This window comes from Hakea prostrata, chromosome 4, assembly GCF_041222555.1.
Source record: "Hakea prostrata isolate BN-2017 chromosome 4, UWA_Hpros_2, whole genome shotgun sequence".
NCBI classification, from domain to species: Eukaryota; Viridiplantae; Streptophyta; class Magnoliopsida; order Proteales; family Proteaceae; genus Hakea; species Hakea prostrata.
In genome coordinates this window covers 25,839,662-25,855,241 of record NC_142603.1, presented here as the reverse complement: position 1 = coordinate 25,855,241, position 15,580 = coordinate 25,839,662, and the positions used below count along the sequence as shown (strand labels likewise).

The window sequence follows — 15,580 nt, the reverse complement described above, 5'->3', positions numbered from 1 at the left end:
ATGCATGCAATTTTCTTCCAGTGGGCGAATATAAGGAACTCTTTCTGGTTTTTATAGAAAACAAAAACCCTCTTTTTTTTTTTTTTTGGGGGGGGGGGGGGGGGGGGGGGGGGAGGTAAGCAAAAAACCCTCCCGTTACTTGATGTATTTTGTTCCAATATTTGAACCCATCCCCTGATCATGTTAATGATTGTTTTTTCTCCCTTCTATCATTTTTTTAAGCCATAGCATTTTCTGGTGTTGATCAGTTCTTTGGTTTGTTGAACAGGTGGCCAGACAAGTATTCGGTAATTTTATTTTCCTTTTGCCCACTATTCCTTTTATTACTTACGAATTATTAGCCATTTTCTTTTGAGAATCAAATGCCTAAAGTATGCATGTTTTATAGGGACTATTTTCTTTTTTTGGTGTTACCATTATCCCTTGGTGGGTTCTTATTTTCTACCATAAAAGATACCAAGTTATTTGAGTCCATTACTCCATTAACCTGAAATCTGGGAGTTAGTTATTGTAATTGATAGGTTCCTATTCAAATTGGAATTTACTGACTTTGCTCAATTCCTAGCGTGAAGCATATATGTTACATATGAGGAAACAGAAAATAATGTTTCTAGATGTTTATAATGCCTCCTTTTTTATAATGCTAGGCCTGTTGGATTATAAAGACTCTTTGGTTGATGGCTTCTTGAGCAGGGGAAGGGGAGCCTTAGGCAATGTCTTAGACTAGTATTAGTTTAGCGTGCATGCATTATACAAGCATTGGCAATGACATGTTCAATAAATTGCATAGAGATATTAATCAAATTGTTGATAATTGTGGAAAACTAACTTATGTCACTTTGACGTTTGCTACCTTTATTTGTATTTATTTATAGGTATAATTACTATTATCCCCTTGTACTATTACTTAATTACTAAAAGGACCCTATTCTTTATGAAATTACTGTTGCCCCCCTCAATTCTAACGGTGTTAAGAGACAATTATAGTTGATTGTTTAATATCTATTTTTCCCTTCTAGAATTAATAAACCAAAAAACAATATTATTCTCTTTAGAGGGAAAAAAAATATATGAAATACCAATTTTACACTCGCCATGGGAAAAAATGGGCGGAAGGTGGGCCCCAGGCGCGGGGCGCTCGCCCCGGGGCCCCCCGGGCGCCTCCAATTTTACACTCGCACTCTTATCATTTTGGATTCAAACAAAAAACAAAAAATTTCTATGAATGATAAGAACTTCCTAAATTTGATAATGTCAAATTAGAAAGTAAATAAACAAAAACCGATTGGAAGTAAGAACTTTCTAAGATTTGATAATGTCAAATTAAAAAGTAAATAAATAAAAAGTAAAATAGAAGGAATTACCATTATTTGATTTCCTTATATTTTGAAAACGAGATATTTTTTTTCTTTCTTCCTTTGCTCTCTTTATTTTGATTAGAGAATAAGATTGTTTAATTATGGCAATTTTTTTCTAATTACTAAGAGAGGTAATATAATTTAATATAAAGTGTAAGTAAGTAAAATCTTGGGTTTATTTTTGAATTTTTACATAAATCAAAGATGCCACATCATCACTTAACTAAGGCTGCGTTTGTTTGCTGGAATAAAGGTGGGGTGGGAATGTTAGAGACAAGTTTCCTTAAATTAAGGAAACTTGTCTGGTGAGGTGGCAGCCCAACTTTCCCACCCCAAGCCTTTTCAAAACTCCACAAAAAGTGTGGGACTTTGTGGAAAAGTATGGAAAAGTAAAATGTGGGACCCACAATTAATACTTTTCCATACTTTCCTTTCCTTTCCTTCTCTTCTCCCTCACTTCACTACACATGGGACCCTCATGTTTTTTTTTCCCAACCCTTTTTTTCCACACGACCTTTACAAACAAACGCAGCCTAACAGAACTTAACAACAAGGGGGGCATCAGTAATTACAATAAAAGTCTACGGTTGAATCAGTAATTTCAAAAAGTGTAGGGGATAAAGTAGTAATTAAGCAATAGTACAGGGGGCAATAATAATTATCCCTTATTTATAATTATGCGATAAGAGTACAAGTACAGTAGGGCAAGAGTAAAGAAACTCTTAGGGAAAATCTATCCTTCTAGCCCATATTTGAAACTCTCCCTCAAGTCGGTGCATGGATGTCTCATGTGCTAAACGAGTTAACGTGCACAAATTTGGATGAAAAACTTCACTATTTTAACCTTTTGTAGAGGCATCGACTAACTGGTCACAATTTGAGATTTAAATAACCAATAAGACCTTGGTCCAACTTCACCTTTATGAAGTGTGGATCAATCTCCACATGTGATGTGCACCCGATTCAAGGCCCAGGGTTTAATTATTTGAGTTGCCCTAGAACTAAGCTCACTCCAGGATCCTTTTCCTGAGAATCAGCAGTCTCCTAAGGCTGAAAATACCTTTTTTGCCCCCCGTAAGAATGGGTAGGAGCTAGGATTAGGTTAGGGCTAGAATAGGTTTCAGCCAGGCTTATAGGTCTAGGGTTTTAGGTTTCCAAGCTTTACATCTTTCTGCAATTGCAGTTTCAGATCTGAAATTGTAGTTAGGGTTTAGGTAAATTGGGGTTTAGAAGGATTCTGGGGTTCGGCTAGGCTGGAATAAAATTTTCTTTTAGTATTTTTTAAATTTAGAATTAGTCTTGAAGGTTCAGGGCTCAGAAACAGGTCTTTTAACTGGATTGGAACTCTTGAGGTGTCAGCTAGGTTTTTGGTTTGGATGGGAGGTAGAGAGGATATAGGAGAAGGTAATCTGGAAAGAGTTTAGAGTTGGTTGAGGGGTTTGGGAGTTATATGAAAGCTTTAATAAAACTAAGGTTTATGGTTTCTAAAGGAAGATGAATTGCAGAATATGTCTAAACCAATGAAATGAATGCATTAATGATGAAACTAAAAGTAGGAATAGGGCTTAGGGGAAGGTGTGATCCTATAGGGGAAAGGAGGGGTTGAATGGGGTTGGGGGTCTAGGGTTTTAGAAGGGGGTGGTGATGCTGCTTCTGTAGGGAAGAAGTGGGGAAGGTGAAGGGTTGCATGGGGCTTAGGGAGGAGGGAAGTGGTAGGCGAGGGCTGGAGTTAGAAGTGGTAGGCGAGGGCTGGAGTTGAACTTACTTGAAAGGGGACTTGAAGCTGCTGTAGTACTTGAGGGTTAGTTACTGCCGCAGGCTTGAAGGAGGGGATTGAGGAGGACCATGGTTGTCAAAGCGTCCACCTAGGGGTGTTGGTGAACGATGCCATGCTGAGCAAGGTAAGGTTGAAAAGCACAATTCACATACCCCTCCCATTATAACTACCTTGATGTTTGCATCATACTGCCGTCTGAACTAAACAATGGAACATGCTAACACATTGGGAAACTTCATTCATATGTCACAGTAGATCCAAGTAAGAGGCTATGCTGATCAATGAATTAAAGAAACCAGTGGTATCCACTCAAAGAATAATGACGCTTATGGCCCCAGACATCAGAATGAATTGATGAAAAAGGGATTGAATTTCTATTATCTGGTTGGATAAACTTTTCTAGTTTACTTGGCAAAGTCAACAGGCATTACGAGAGTGTTTGTTCTTATTTCATTGTTTAAAAAGCATGGAAAATTCTAGCTAGTGCTCAGTCGATAATGCTGGTAAACTGGATAATGCAGAAGAGGACTAGAGAAATCAATATGGTGAGCTTGAGTAACACAGCTGAAGTTGAATCACCGTTGAATCAAGCAGACACCATATGCAGCTTACCACTATCAATTATTTCCACCCACCTGAATGATACAATGCACTTTGCGATTCAAGGAAAATGAGCTTAGAAGAAAAACTAGGAAAATGTAATAGTAACAACAAGGGTAACAAGGAAGAGCACTGAATGATACCCTTTTCTGAAACAGGGCTAACCATCACCTATGCTGACTTCATCTTTACCTGAGGACAGATGATGCTGGGGGAAAAAGAACTTCAAAAGCTAGTCATGTGGTCAGTACACCTGAGTTGATTCCAAATCATGGAAATGACCAAGGCATAGTGAGTCATTGACCACTAATAAAGATACCTGAAGTGGTGGTAGAATGAGACTAATGTAATCGGCATGGGGGCAACAGCAGCAGTAGCAGAGAATGAGGGCTCTAACTTGGTCATCAAATGATGCACAAGTGATAATTCATTTTATATTAGGACAAAACATGAAATAAAGAGAGTTCCCAACAGTGTTGTGAACAGTCAGCCCCATTTGCCTTGATGACAGTGTTACTAATAAGTTTTGTGGGCCCAAGAGTCCAAAACCAGAAAACGTGAATATTTGTTTAGGAAGATCAATTTTTTTAAAGATGCATGGAAATATAGAAGTTCAATAGTTTCTATATTTGATATAGACCTGCTTTCTATTTTTCAGTTTTTGTCTTCGTGTTAAGATAATCCGTTTTATTTCTCAGCAAATTTAGTTTATATTTCTGTGAATTAGAGTTTTTATTTGGTAAAGAGTTCCATGTTCACAAAACCAGTACAATGGGAATGCTCTAGACTTTAGTGGTAGAAGGCATGATGACAAGCACAAAGTCAAGCTTGAACTTAAGGAATATAATGGGAATACTGGATGCATTATTTTCTGTGAGTGGATGTGTGCTTTAATATTTAATTCCATTGGATCACCTTATCTGAAGAGTGAAAGATGAAGCTGGCGTATGCAAGGTTGATTGTGGCAGCAAGAGAGTGGTGGTGTATACAGTAGGTGAAGTTGTGCTGTTGCCATGAAAAGCCTTCCACATAGGACTATAGGAGGCGGTGAAAGAAATAGATGGACACATTTTTCCTCTATCTTCTGCAAATTTACATTATCAACTCAACACTCTACACTGGATTTTAATTTGTGGCAGGCCGACGGTCAAAATTTGGCCACATAAGCAAAGTTGAATCCAACGGTCTTGGGAGAACGTGAGGGATATATATATATATATACATGCAAAGATTTAATTTTTATTAATGGTTTAAACAACAACAACAACAACAACAATAAGCCTTTTCCCAACTAAATGGGGTCATCGGATTCTTGCCCCCAATCGGTTTTCGCAGCTGATACAAGGCCTAAGCAAAACGAAACCAGGGGCGAAACCGATATTTACCAGATATCGCCGAGAAATCGGCGATATCTGGCGATATATCGCCGAGAAATCGGCGATATCTGGCGAAATATCGCAAGATATCGCGATATTTCGGAAAAAAATTATTTTTAAAATTTTTTTGTGTGTGAATTTTATACTATTTCTTGCACTTTTTAGGCGATTTCTCTTGCGATTCTATCACAATCTTACCAATTTTATCACAATGATTCAAAACTCAAAAGTTAATGTGCTAAATGTAATTAGGAGGAGAATCTACATAGAATAACTTATAAATAGAAAAACTTTTTATAGCAAAATCTTCAAGATTAATGAGCAATTTTACCAACTATATTCTAGTGATCTAATCCTCAAAAGTCAACATGCCAAATATGGTTAGGGAAGAGTATATACATGAAATAATTTATGGAAACAATTTAAATTATGAATAGATTTTGTAATAGAATCGTCAAGTTATCTAGTCATTCCAACTATGTCCTAATGATTTAGGCCTTAGAAGGTAACACGTTAAATGTGACTAGGCAGGAGGTTTAAATGGAAATATTTATTAAGAAATAATTTAAATTATCAAAGTCAACATGCCAAATGTGATTAGGGAAGATCTATACATGAAATAATTTATGGTAAACAATTTAATCCTAACGCCCCCCCCCCCCCCATTATTCATGAATCTTATAAAAGAATCTTCCCACGTGATTTGATAATCGTTCCAATTATGTCCTAAGATGTAGGCCTCATAAGGTAACATATTAAATGTGACTAGGTAAGAGAATTTAAATGGAATAATTTTTAGGAAATAATTCAAATTTACCACATATTTGTATAAGATTAGGATAGGTATCAAATTTATCAAAATTATTGAGTAAAAAACACACAAAAATTAAGGGGAAAATTTTCTATATGGGGGCGAAATTTCCGGTTCACCGCATCCGGGCGATGCGTCATTGCTGGTAGCAAGTTATGGGTTGAAACAACCTCAACCCCAAGCTTCTCTTTACCACTCATCTTCCCCTCCTCACCATATCAGTTAATGAAAATCTGGAGGACACTTTTGAGGTAAGAATCAGAGAAGCAGAGACGAGAGGAAGAGAAAGATAGGGAGAGAGATTTTAATTTGCGGCAAATCAGATAGACTCAGGGACTTTTAGTTGTAAATTTAAATACTTTTAAACCATTGAATGTAAAGTAAAATTATATACATATATATATATATATATATATATATATATATATATATATATATATATATATATATATATATATATATATATATATATATATATATATATATATATATATATATATATATATCCCTCACGTTCTCCCAGGACCGTTGGATTCAACGCTTATGTGGCCAAATGACCGGCGGCGGCAGCAGCCGGCAGCTGCTGCTGCAAATTAAAATCCCTCTACACCAAGGTTCCATAGCCTGTTGAAGTTCTAAATATGGAAGAGCAATAAACAATGAACCAAAACTAAAATTGCTGTTAATGTTGAAGAATTTCCAGTGATTTATATCGTCATCTGAAGTTTTGAATGTTAGGTCTTGCATTGAAGAAGTCAATGCAAGCAAAATTGAGGTAGTAGACCATGAGGATATGATACTACGGTTAAAGAAACTGCTAAAAAGACTGTTAATGACAAGGAATAATTTAAATAGGTTGTGTTTGAAGCAAAGAATGTAGAAGACAGAGTCATGGATGAATCCCCGTGTACACAACTGATCATGTGGAAGTTGAACACATGGAATTTGTTATTCCACTGAAGCACTTCGAAGAATGAACTCCACACATCTTGGATTACATTCCTAGTCTCAAGGAGCTACACAAATATTTGCTCAGACAGAAATTCAACATCCAATGCACTTAGATCAGTTGTATACTCAACAAAATTTGAGGTTCATTTTTGTAAAAGAAGGGGAGAGCTGATGCAGGACAAGACATGAAGAAAAAGCTGTGAAGTTGTTCACACTTCACATAAACAGTGTCACAGAACCTAACGTTGCCTTGGTGAAATGTTATCAGAAGATCTCATGGGGCCCAAGACGAGATCATATGAAAACTTTTTAGAAAGGTTAAGCTTTTCTATGTGATGCTGAACAACAAAGTTTGATTTTGGAAAAACACCATCATTATGGGAATGTACATGTTTGAAAATTTACGTCGATCCATTGAGAGATAGTATGCTACAAGTGAATATTTGCGACAACTGTCATGATATCTGAGGGATAAGATAAGACAGTGGCAGTCAAGTCATGAAAAAGAAAAACATTTTCTTACATGTTACAACCAGAAATCTTTTTTAAAATAAGGCAAATTTTGGAGTTTAGATTAGCTATTAATTTTAGATTTGGAAAATAGGCTTGGTTTCTAGTCTCATGCAATCATGGTCCAAGAACTTGAATTCAATGAAATTTGCCTTATCAAAAAGAGAGTTGTTCTGAGACCGTGAGATGTAGGATTTGTATTTTTTAGGAGCCAAAACCTCCAAGTTGAGGGGTATTGGGTGTCATTTGGGGCTGAAACTTGCTCTACACCCTATTTTAGGCCTCTTAAACACATTAGTCACCTCACATTTATGAAAAAGCTAGTGTAAAAGTTTCATTTTGGACCCCAAGTTGAAAACCAGTTCACTGAAATAAATCAATAAAATGATCTATTGTACACTTCATATACTCAGAAGTACAACCCAGAAGTGGTCTATTGTACACACTATATGCTCATACAAAGCCCTTTATTCATGCATTAATTTTCAAACAAATCAAGTATATAGGCTATACACATAAGACGTGTCCACAGTTCAAATTGCAAAGTTCAAATTATAATCGAGCAGATCAGATTTGAACGTCAAGTTGGTTAGGTTGCTCGTTGGTTAACTTGAAAATGGATGGGATCCTTGTTAGTGTGGAGTAGAAGTCATAGCGACCACCTTCTGCAGCTACCACAGAAAAAAAATTGAGGGAAACTCAAGTTTTGACCGGGTGAAAATGGAAAACCTAGGAGGGAAATTGGGAAATTTGTGCATATGCACCTCAAGTAGGATTAGATGAAAGTCTAAAGCTAGAATTTTGGGAAAATATGGATGGATTAATGCAAGGAATTCGTCAAGGAGAAAAGATTATCATAGGAGGTGATTTAAATGGACATATTGGAAAAGATCAAAGAGGATATGAGAGTGTTCATGGAGGATATGGTTTTGGAGAAAGGAATGAGGAGGGGATTTCAATTTTGGATTTTGCTACTGCTTTTGATCTATTTATTATAAATACTTACTTCAAAAAGAGAGATGAACATTTAATTACTTTCAAAAGTGGACAGACATAGAAGCCAAATAGATTTCTTCCTAACTAGAAGGACTGATAGATTGTTGTGCAAGGATTGTAAGGTGATACCGGGGGAAAGCTTAACTGCACAACATAGACTTGTGGTCTTGGATATGTGCTTAGTCCCAAGAACACATAAAAGGTCCAAGGTAAAATATCCCAGAATAAGATGGTGGAATTTGAAAGGAGAGTACTCTAAATCCTTCGTTAATGAAGTAGTCAAACAAGGAAAATGGGATTTTAAAGGGGATACCAATGCAATGTGGAATGAGATGGCTATGTGTATTAAGAAGGTGGCTAAAGATGTTCTAGGTGAATCAAAAGGAAAGATCCATTCTTATTGAGAGACGTGGTGGTGGGATAGTGAGGTTCAAGCTGCCATTAGAAATAAAAAAGCTAGTTTTAAGAAATGCAAAGAACTAAGGATGTTGAGGATCTTCAAAGGTATAGGTTGGATAGAAATGAAGCTAAGAAAATTGCGGGAAAAGCAAGGGAAAGGAAGTATGAAGAGTTATACAATAAGTTGGGCACAAAGGAAGGGGAAAAATCTATTTATAAGATAGCTAAGATGAGGGATAGGAAGAGTAGAGATCTTGAACATGTTAGATGTATTAAAAATGAAGATGGTAAAGTATTAGTTTGTGAGGAGGATATTAAGAAAAGATGGGAAACCTATTTCTCTAGTTTACTAAATGAGCATTCGTCAAGCACTTATGTTTCGGACGGTTACACTTTTCACCAAGGCACCAATGTCCGAACTTATATATGTAGAATTTCAATGTCCGAAGTAAAAGAAGCTTTAAGGAGGATGAAACTTAGCAAGACACAAGGTCCTGATGAAATCCCAATTGAAGTATGGAAGAGCTTAGGAACCCATGGACTAGTTTGGTTGACTAAGTTGTTTAATAAGATTATGAACACAGGGAAAATGCCAGATGATTGGAGGAGAAGTGTTGTGGTTCCAATTTACAAAAACAAAGGAGATATTTTCAAAGTTAGGGGCATTAAATTGATGAGCCATACGATGAAATTATAGGAGAGAATAATTGAAACCCATTTGAGACACTTAATTACAGTTATGGAGAACCAATTTGGGTTTATGCCAGGAAGATCTACAACGGAGGCTATTTACTTAATTAGGAGACTTATGGAAAGGTATAGAGAATGTAGGAAAGATCTTCATATGGTATTTATTGACCTAGAAAAAACTTATGATAGAGTCACTAGAGCGTTAATTTGGCAAGTACTAGAGAAAAGAAGTGTTGCAAGTAAATATATAGATATAGTTAAGGATATGTATGATGGTTCGGTGATTAGTGTTAGAACAGTGGGGGGACAAAGTAATGAATTCCCAATAATAGTTGGGCTACATCAAAGGTCAACTTTAAGCCCATATCTATTTGCATTGGTAATGGATGAATTAACCAAAGACATTCAAGATGCGATCCCCTGGTGTATGCTTTTTGCGAATGATATTGTGTTGATTGATGAGACCCAAGTGGGGATTAATACCAAATTAGAATCATGGAGATTAGCTTTGGAATCAAAAGGCTTTAAACTTAGTAGATCGAAGACAGAATATTTAGTTTGTAACTTTAGTCATGATCGGGTAGATGATGAGGTGGTGATACTTGACGATAAAGAGATTCCTCAGAGTGATTGTTTTAGGTACCTAGGTTCAATCATTAAGTAAAAGAAGTGATTTAAAAGATGAGGTTTCCCAAAGAATTAAAATAGGGTGGATGAAGTGGAGAGGTGCGTCCGGGGTCTTATGTGATCGGCATACTCCATTAAAGCTTAAAGGAAAATTTTATAGGACAGTTGTTCGACCAGCTATGATGTACGGTGCAGAGTGTTGGGCTGTTAAAAAGAATCATATAGATAAACTCAGTGTAGCAGAAATGAGGATGCTAAGATGGATGAGTGGCAAAACTAGGATGGATAAGATAAGAAACAATCATATTAGAGTTGGTCTGGGAGTTGCTCCCATAAGTGATAAGCTTAGAGAAAGTCGTTTGAGGTGGCACGGTCACGTTCAACGGAGACCTGTAAATGCTCCCGTACGGAGAAGGGATATAATCCATATTGAAGGAACTAGAAGAGCTAGGGGTAGACCTAAGATAACCTTAGGAGAAGTGGTGAGAAAGGATATGTATAGCTTAGGCCTTGTATCTAGCATGGCCTCGAACAGAACTGATTGGAGGGCAAGAATCCATGTAGCCGACCTCATTTAGTTGGGACTAGGCTTATTGTTGTTGTTGTTGTTGTTGTTAGGGAGTATTTTAGGGTGAGACTTTGCATTTAAGCTAATTAGAGTATAAAGAAAGCATTGGCACATGCATTTTGCTAAAAAAGTCAATGTAGATATGCCATTCAATGTACATAACATCAATGTAGAGTTGTCCGAAAAAGTACCCTATAAACTTAACTACTTAAGTACATAACATTCAATATATAATTTCTAACTTCAAAACATCAAATACGAAGCAATTGACAATACAAAGAAAGTACAACTCAATGCCAAGAGGAGTGCCTCGGTGGATCCATCCTGTGAGCTGAGTAGTACTATACCTATAACATCCTCTCCTTTAATCAACGACCATAGACATCCCATGACATTTTATGCCTATGGTTGTCAAGGTAATCGACAATTGCAACTTTATAAGTTTGGTCATCAACATGCCTAAGATAACCAGTCTGAGGGAATACGCAATTTGGATAAGGAAGTTCTGATGGAGGGGGTATTTGGGGAAACATGAAAGAAATAAAAAAATTGAAAATTTGTGAAAGGTATGAAACTTGCAGGAAAAAGTCTCAGGTTTCCACGAAATTTCCTAGGTTTCCACGAAATTTCCCATGTTTCTCACAAAATTTGGGAATTTTTATTTTCAAACCAGCTGGGTTGAACTAGGCTTCGACGAAATTTCAACGATTTTGATCAAACTTGGGATTTTTTTTCGGTCCCCTAGTTTTTTGTTTCGGGGTTCCCAAAATGGGAAATTTCGGTTGAAATGTTTCCCAGTTGAAATTTTGCAAGTTTCGACCGAATTTTGTTCTATGGCAGCTACTCTGACCAAGAATCTAGCAAAAAATCCAACCAAAAATGAAATATTGGAGCTGCAGCAAGCTTTGACAACCTTGCTGAATTTTTCTGTGTTTTGGTGGGATCAAGTTGAGATGTCTCCACTCATTCGAGCTTGTGACTTTGATAGTAGGGGTTGCTTTGAGTGGAGTCTTGATGAAGACTTTTTTTTTTTTTTTTTTTTTTTTGTTTTTTGTGTGTATTGCCTGGATTGAGACCTTTGTTTTAATTTTTTTTTTGGGTATATTGCTCGGCTTCTGGTCCCAGCATGATGTCTCATAAATCTCATACTATGCATGTAACATTTAGTTTCTAAATATTAGTTCTTGTCAGTCCTCAATTACTGTTCCCCTAGTTTTCAATTTCTCTGAGTCATAGTAAGCTGCATGCCTTAATTTCAAGTTCCAGAGGTTATTTGATTCTGTTCCTTGGCAACTTCAGGTGCAAGCATGGCAAGGCTCTAAAGGCCCCCACCACAGCTTTAGTACTAATGAACAAAGCTTTTTGCTGATGGTTTTATTCTCTTATTCATGGTAAAAGCTAAAACCCCCAGGGCTGAAAGAGCCTGGCTGAGACTGTCGGATTTTTTTCTTTCTTTCTTTTCTCCTTTTCCTGTTGTCCTATCCCATTCTTCTCTCTTTCTTTGACATCCAATTGGACCACTCTTGTGCTGAGATTTGAGGTTGCTGCAATTTCCGGAAGGAGCCAAGGAGCCGTCAAAGGTTGCTCCTGGTTGTTTCATTTAATCCTAGTCTCTGTGTTGTTGCTGCTGCTACTTCCCTTATTCACTGATGCTCTGTGATTGGCTGCTTGCTGCAGCATCAGATCCATCCTTCTACATCTTCTATCCCCAAGCCTTGCGGGTTTTGAAACACACCATACCACCATCCATTAGTTGATTTCTTCAATAAGAATAAATGTTCTATTTTCATTCCATCTGCATACCTTCAATTCTACCCAACTAGAATTCACCAGAGTTTCAGCATAACCTCAGGACTGCCCATCTTCTATCCAATTTTGGTTGCCTTCCATTGGCTAGTTTGGCCCGCTGCACCTTAATTACTAATTTTTGAGTTGTTGACATGTCTCCTGATTGAGGCATCTGAAGCTGATGAGACTTCCAGAAAAGTTTTTTTTTAATCAATACAGCTTCATTCAATTAGACTCTGTTAACATTCTATTGGTTTGATTTTTTAAGCCTTCTAATTCTGATTTGGTTGCTATTACTGATGCTCTGCTGCAACTATTACCATTCTGGAAGAGTGGTTCTTGATTGAACTTCTCTACATTATCATCCTGGGAAAAAGAGGCACCAATGTGGTAATAGCATCAGAGGCCTATGTGTCGTGTGTATGGGTCTAATTTGATTGACAACTACCATGTCCATGAGTACTGTTAGGTCACCATGAAGTTTCAACAATTCTTTGGTATGACCCTCATTTCTGCATTACTCACTCTTCATAGGTTCCTTCTTTGAAGTAGAATGATCACCTGACCATGTAGATTTTGATTACCATGAGACTGAGTATCAATTTCATCATATAAGGCTGATTGTTCTTGCATTAAAGGCTGCACAGCAGTTTGTTGACTATCTTCAAATTGAACTATAGGATAGTCTTGTTGTAGTGCTAGGAAACGATGTTTGAAAACTTGTCTCAGCTTGCCATATTAACTAGGTTGAGATTCTTGAAGTCTTGAGATCTCCCAAATATTTCAAAGAGATACTGGTCCCTTTTTTTAGTGGGGTTAGGGTTGGTGTTTGGGGGGGGGGGGGAAGGAGGGGGAGAGGGTTAGGATTGATGTTTCAATAGTCAAACGGACATGGTTGGTTCTGAAACTTTATGGAAGCTTGTTTTAAGATTAATAATCATACTTAAGCCTTCAATAATAAAAAAAAATACATAATTTAGTGATTCGATTTGTTCCCTTGTTTGCAATACAAGCTGAACTCTTGCTGTAACGTGTAACACAACATAATTGGCAATTAAACACAAATTAAAGACTTGAAAGATTTTACTACAAAATACTAACTCCTCTTGAACAACTACGGAGTACCAAGTACCAATTAACTGCCTGCTACTGAGTATCAACTACCAAGTATGTTGAACAATAATATATAAACCTAAGTCATTGAAAGTTATAAACCCTAGTCTTCCATGTCCCAGAATCCCAATGGTTGAACAAACATAAATTTGAGGAATAGGCAGAATCAACTTTTGTTGCGTAATTTGTAAGAATCAGGGAGAACATGGCCAAAATGTGAAGCACAAAAAGTTTCCCCATTTTCAAGATCTGCAAGTTTGGAGCTCTTTTTGTTGAAATTTTGAACAACATGGTCTGAGTTATAACTTCTTAATTAAGGTTTGTGACTTGAAATATCAAAATGCCTTGAAATCAAGATCTTGTTCGACAATAACAATTCGGCCTTATCCCAACTAAAGGGTTGGCTACATGGATCCTTGCCTTCCAAGTAGCTGTATTCAAGGTCATACTAGATGCAAGTCCTAAGTGATGCATGCCTTTTCTCACCACTTCTTCTAAGGTTATTTTTGGTCCGTCCCGAGCTCTTTTAGTTTCTTTGATCTGGATTAAATCTTAACCTCGTATTAGAGCATTTAAAGGTCTTTGCTGAACGTGGGTATGACACCTGACTTTCTCATATCTTGTCATGTATTGACCGCTCCCAATCCAGCTTGAATATGATTATATTCCTAACGTTGTCTTTTTTATGTGGAGATTTCAACTGAAATATCATATTTTCATATCATGGATGCTACCTTGTCTTGACCAAGTCAAGATTCTTGAGACTTTCAACGTCTCAACAAGTTTTTGAACTATGCTAGGAAAGTGTCTTGATTAAGATTATGTGTCTGCTTTTGATCAAATTCCATTTGGACCGGGGAAAAAAATCTTGGCTTCTCGCTTATTGAAAGCTGTAGCATCAGGCATCAGTAGAACAAACAGCCTGAAAATAACCATAAATATCCAGCTATTGCCACATTCCTTTTAACTGGGAATAGTACTTAGAAAGTTTCTTCTCCTTCTACTTCATTTCATGATTCTTTCTCAGTTCCTAATACTTGTGCACCATTCCCTACCTGGAAATAGGTGTCCTTTGCTGCCTTTCAAATGTTTGGCAACAATTCACTTCAGAAGATCGTGACACTTGTAATGTTAGGGCTTAAGATTCGTCAAATTCAGTAAGAAGTATCTTATAAGGGAGTTATCGGAACTCCATTCTTTAGAGGGGAACCAACAATCTTAGGCTTCTCAGATTCTTCTACTGATCCCAGATAAACCATGGGTATAGAAAGCAGCATCTGAAACACATAAAATAATTGCTCCTGTCCAATCTAATGGAGCTAACAGGAAATGAAGGGGGAGTCACCATGAGTTACAGGATTTCTTTGGTCCAAAGCTGTTGATCTTGTAGAAAAGTTGCATCTTGCTTTTGTTACTAATTGAAAGAAAACCTGATTGTTTTGACAAAACCTGCATTGGTTGCTCTAAGTGTTGCATGTTTTGACATGGGGGAGGAGAAGTTTGCCAGAAGTTTTGCATGATGAAGAGTAGTGTTTGAGTACCTCAGATGGCAGTCTCGTGCTTTCTCCAATTATAATTAGGTTGACATTGGAACATACGTAGGATCTTCAATTAGAAGATTAAGCGTCACTCGACTGTCTTCAAGACAAAGATAAACAAAAAAGTCAATTAACAAGAGTTAGCCACAGTCAAAACAACCATTAAATAAAATTTATTAGCTTTTTAGTGTGTTTGTTTATGGAAAAGAAATCACGTCTGGAGGGAGTGGATTCAATCCAAAGGAACTCTATTCTAGTTAAAGATGAATTTCATTCCATTGAAGCTTCAGCCTCAAGCATATCCATTTTAAGTAGAAACATTGACTTTATGTTTTTATTCTTATATAATGTTGAATGAGATGTTGTAGTTTATTTGAGACTTCAGAACATGAATTTTTGTTTTTCATAGGAGACATGGAATTCTTTTGTATCTTTCATTTTCACATTGAAACAAGAAAAATGTGAAGAGATTTCCCAA

The 15,580-nt window shown here is 36.8% G+C and overlaps 1 protein-coding gene across 3 annotated transcripts in view; it reads left to right on the top strand.

Annotated features, from left to right (window-relative positions):
• ARF3 (ADP-ribosylation factor 3) overlaps nt 1-15,580 on the top strand; it is a 37,048-nt gene that overhangs the window by 11,121 nt on the left and 10,347 nt on the right. For all 3 annotated transcript variants that reach the window (XM_089152779.1, XM_089152777.1, XM_089152778.1), the window contains exon 5: nt 269-287. In XM_089152779.1, the coding sequence (XP_089008905.1) occupies nt 269-287 (19 nt within the window). The remainder of the gene's footprint in view (nt 1-268; nt 288-15,580) is intronic.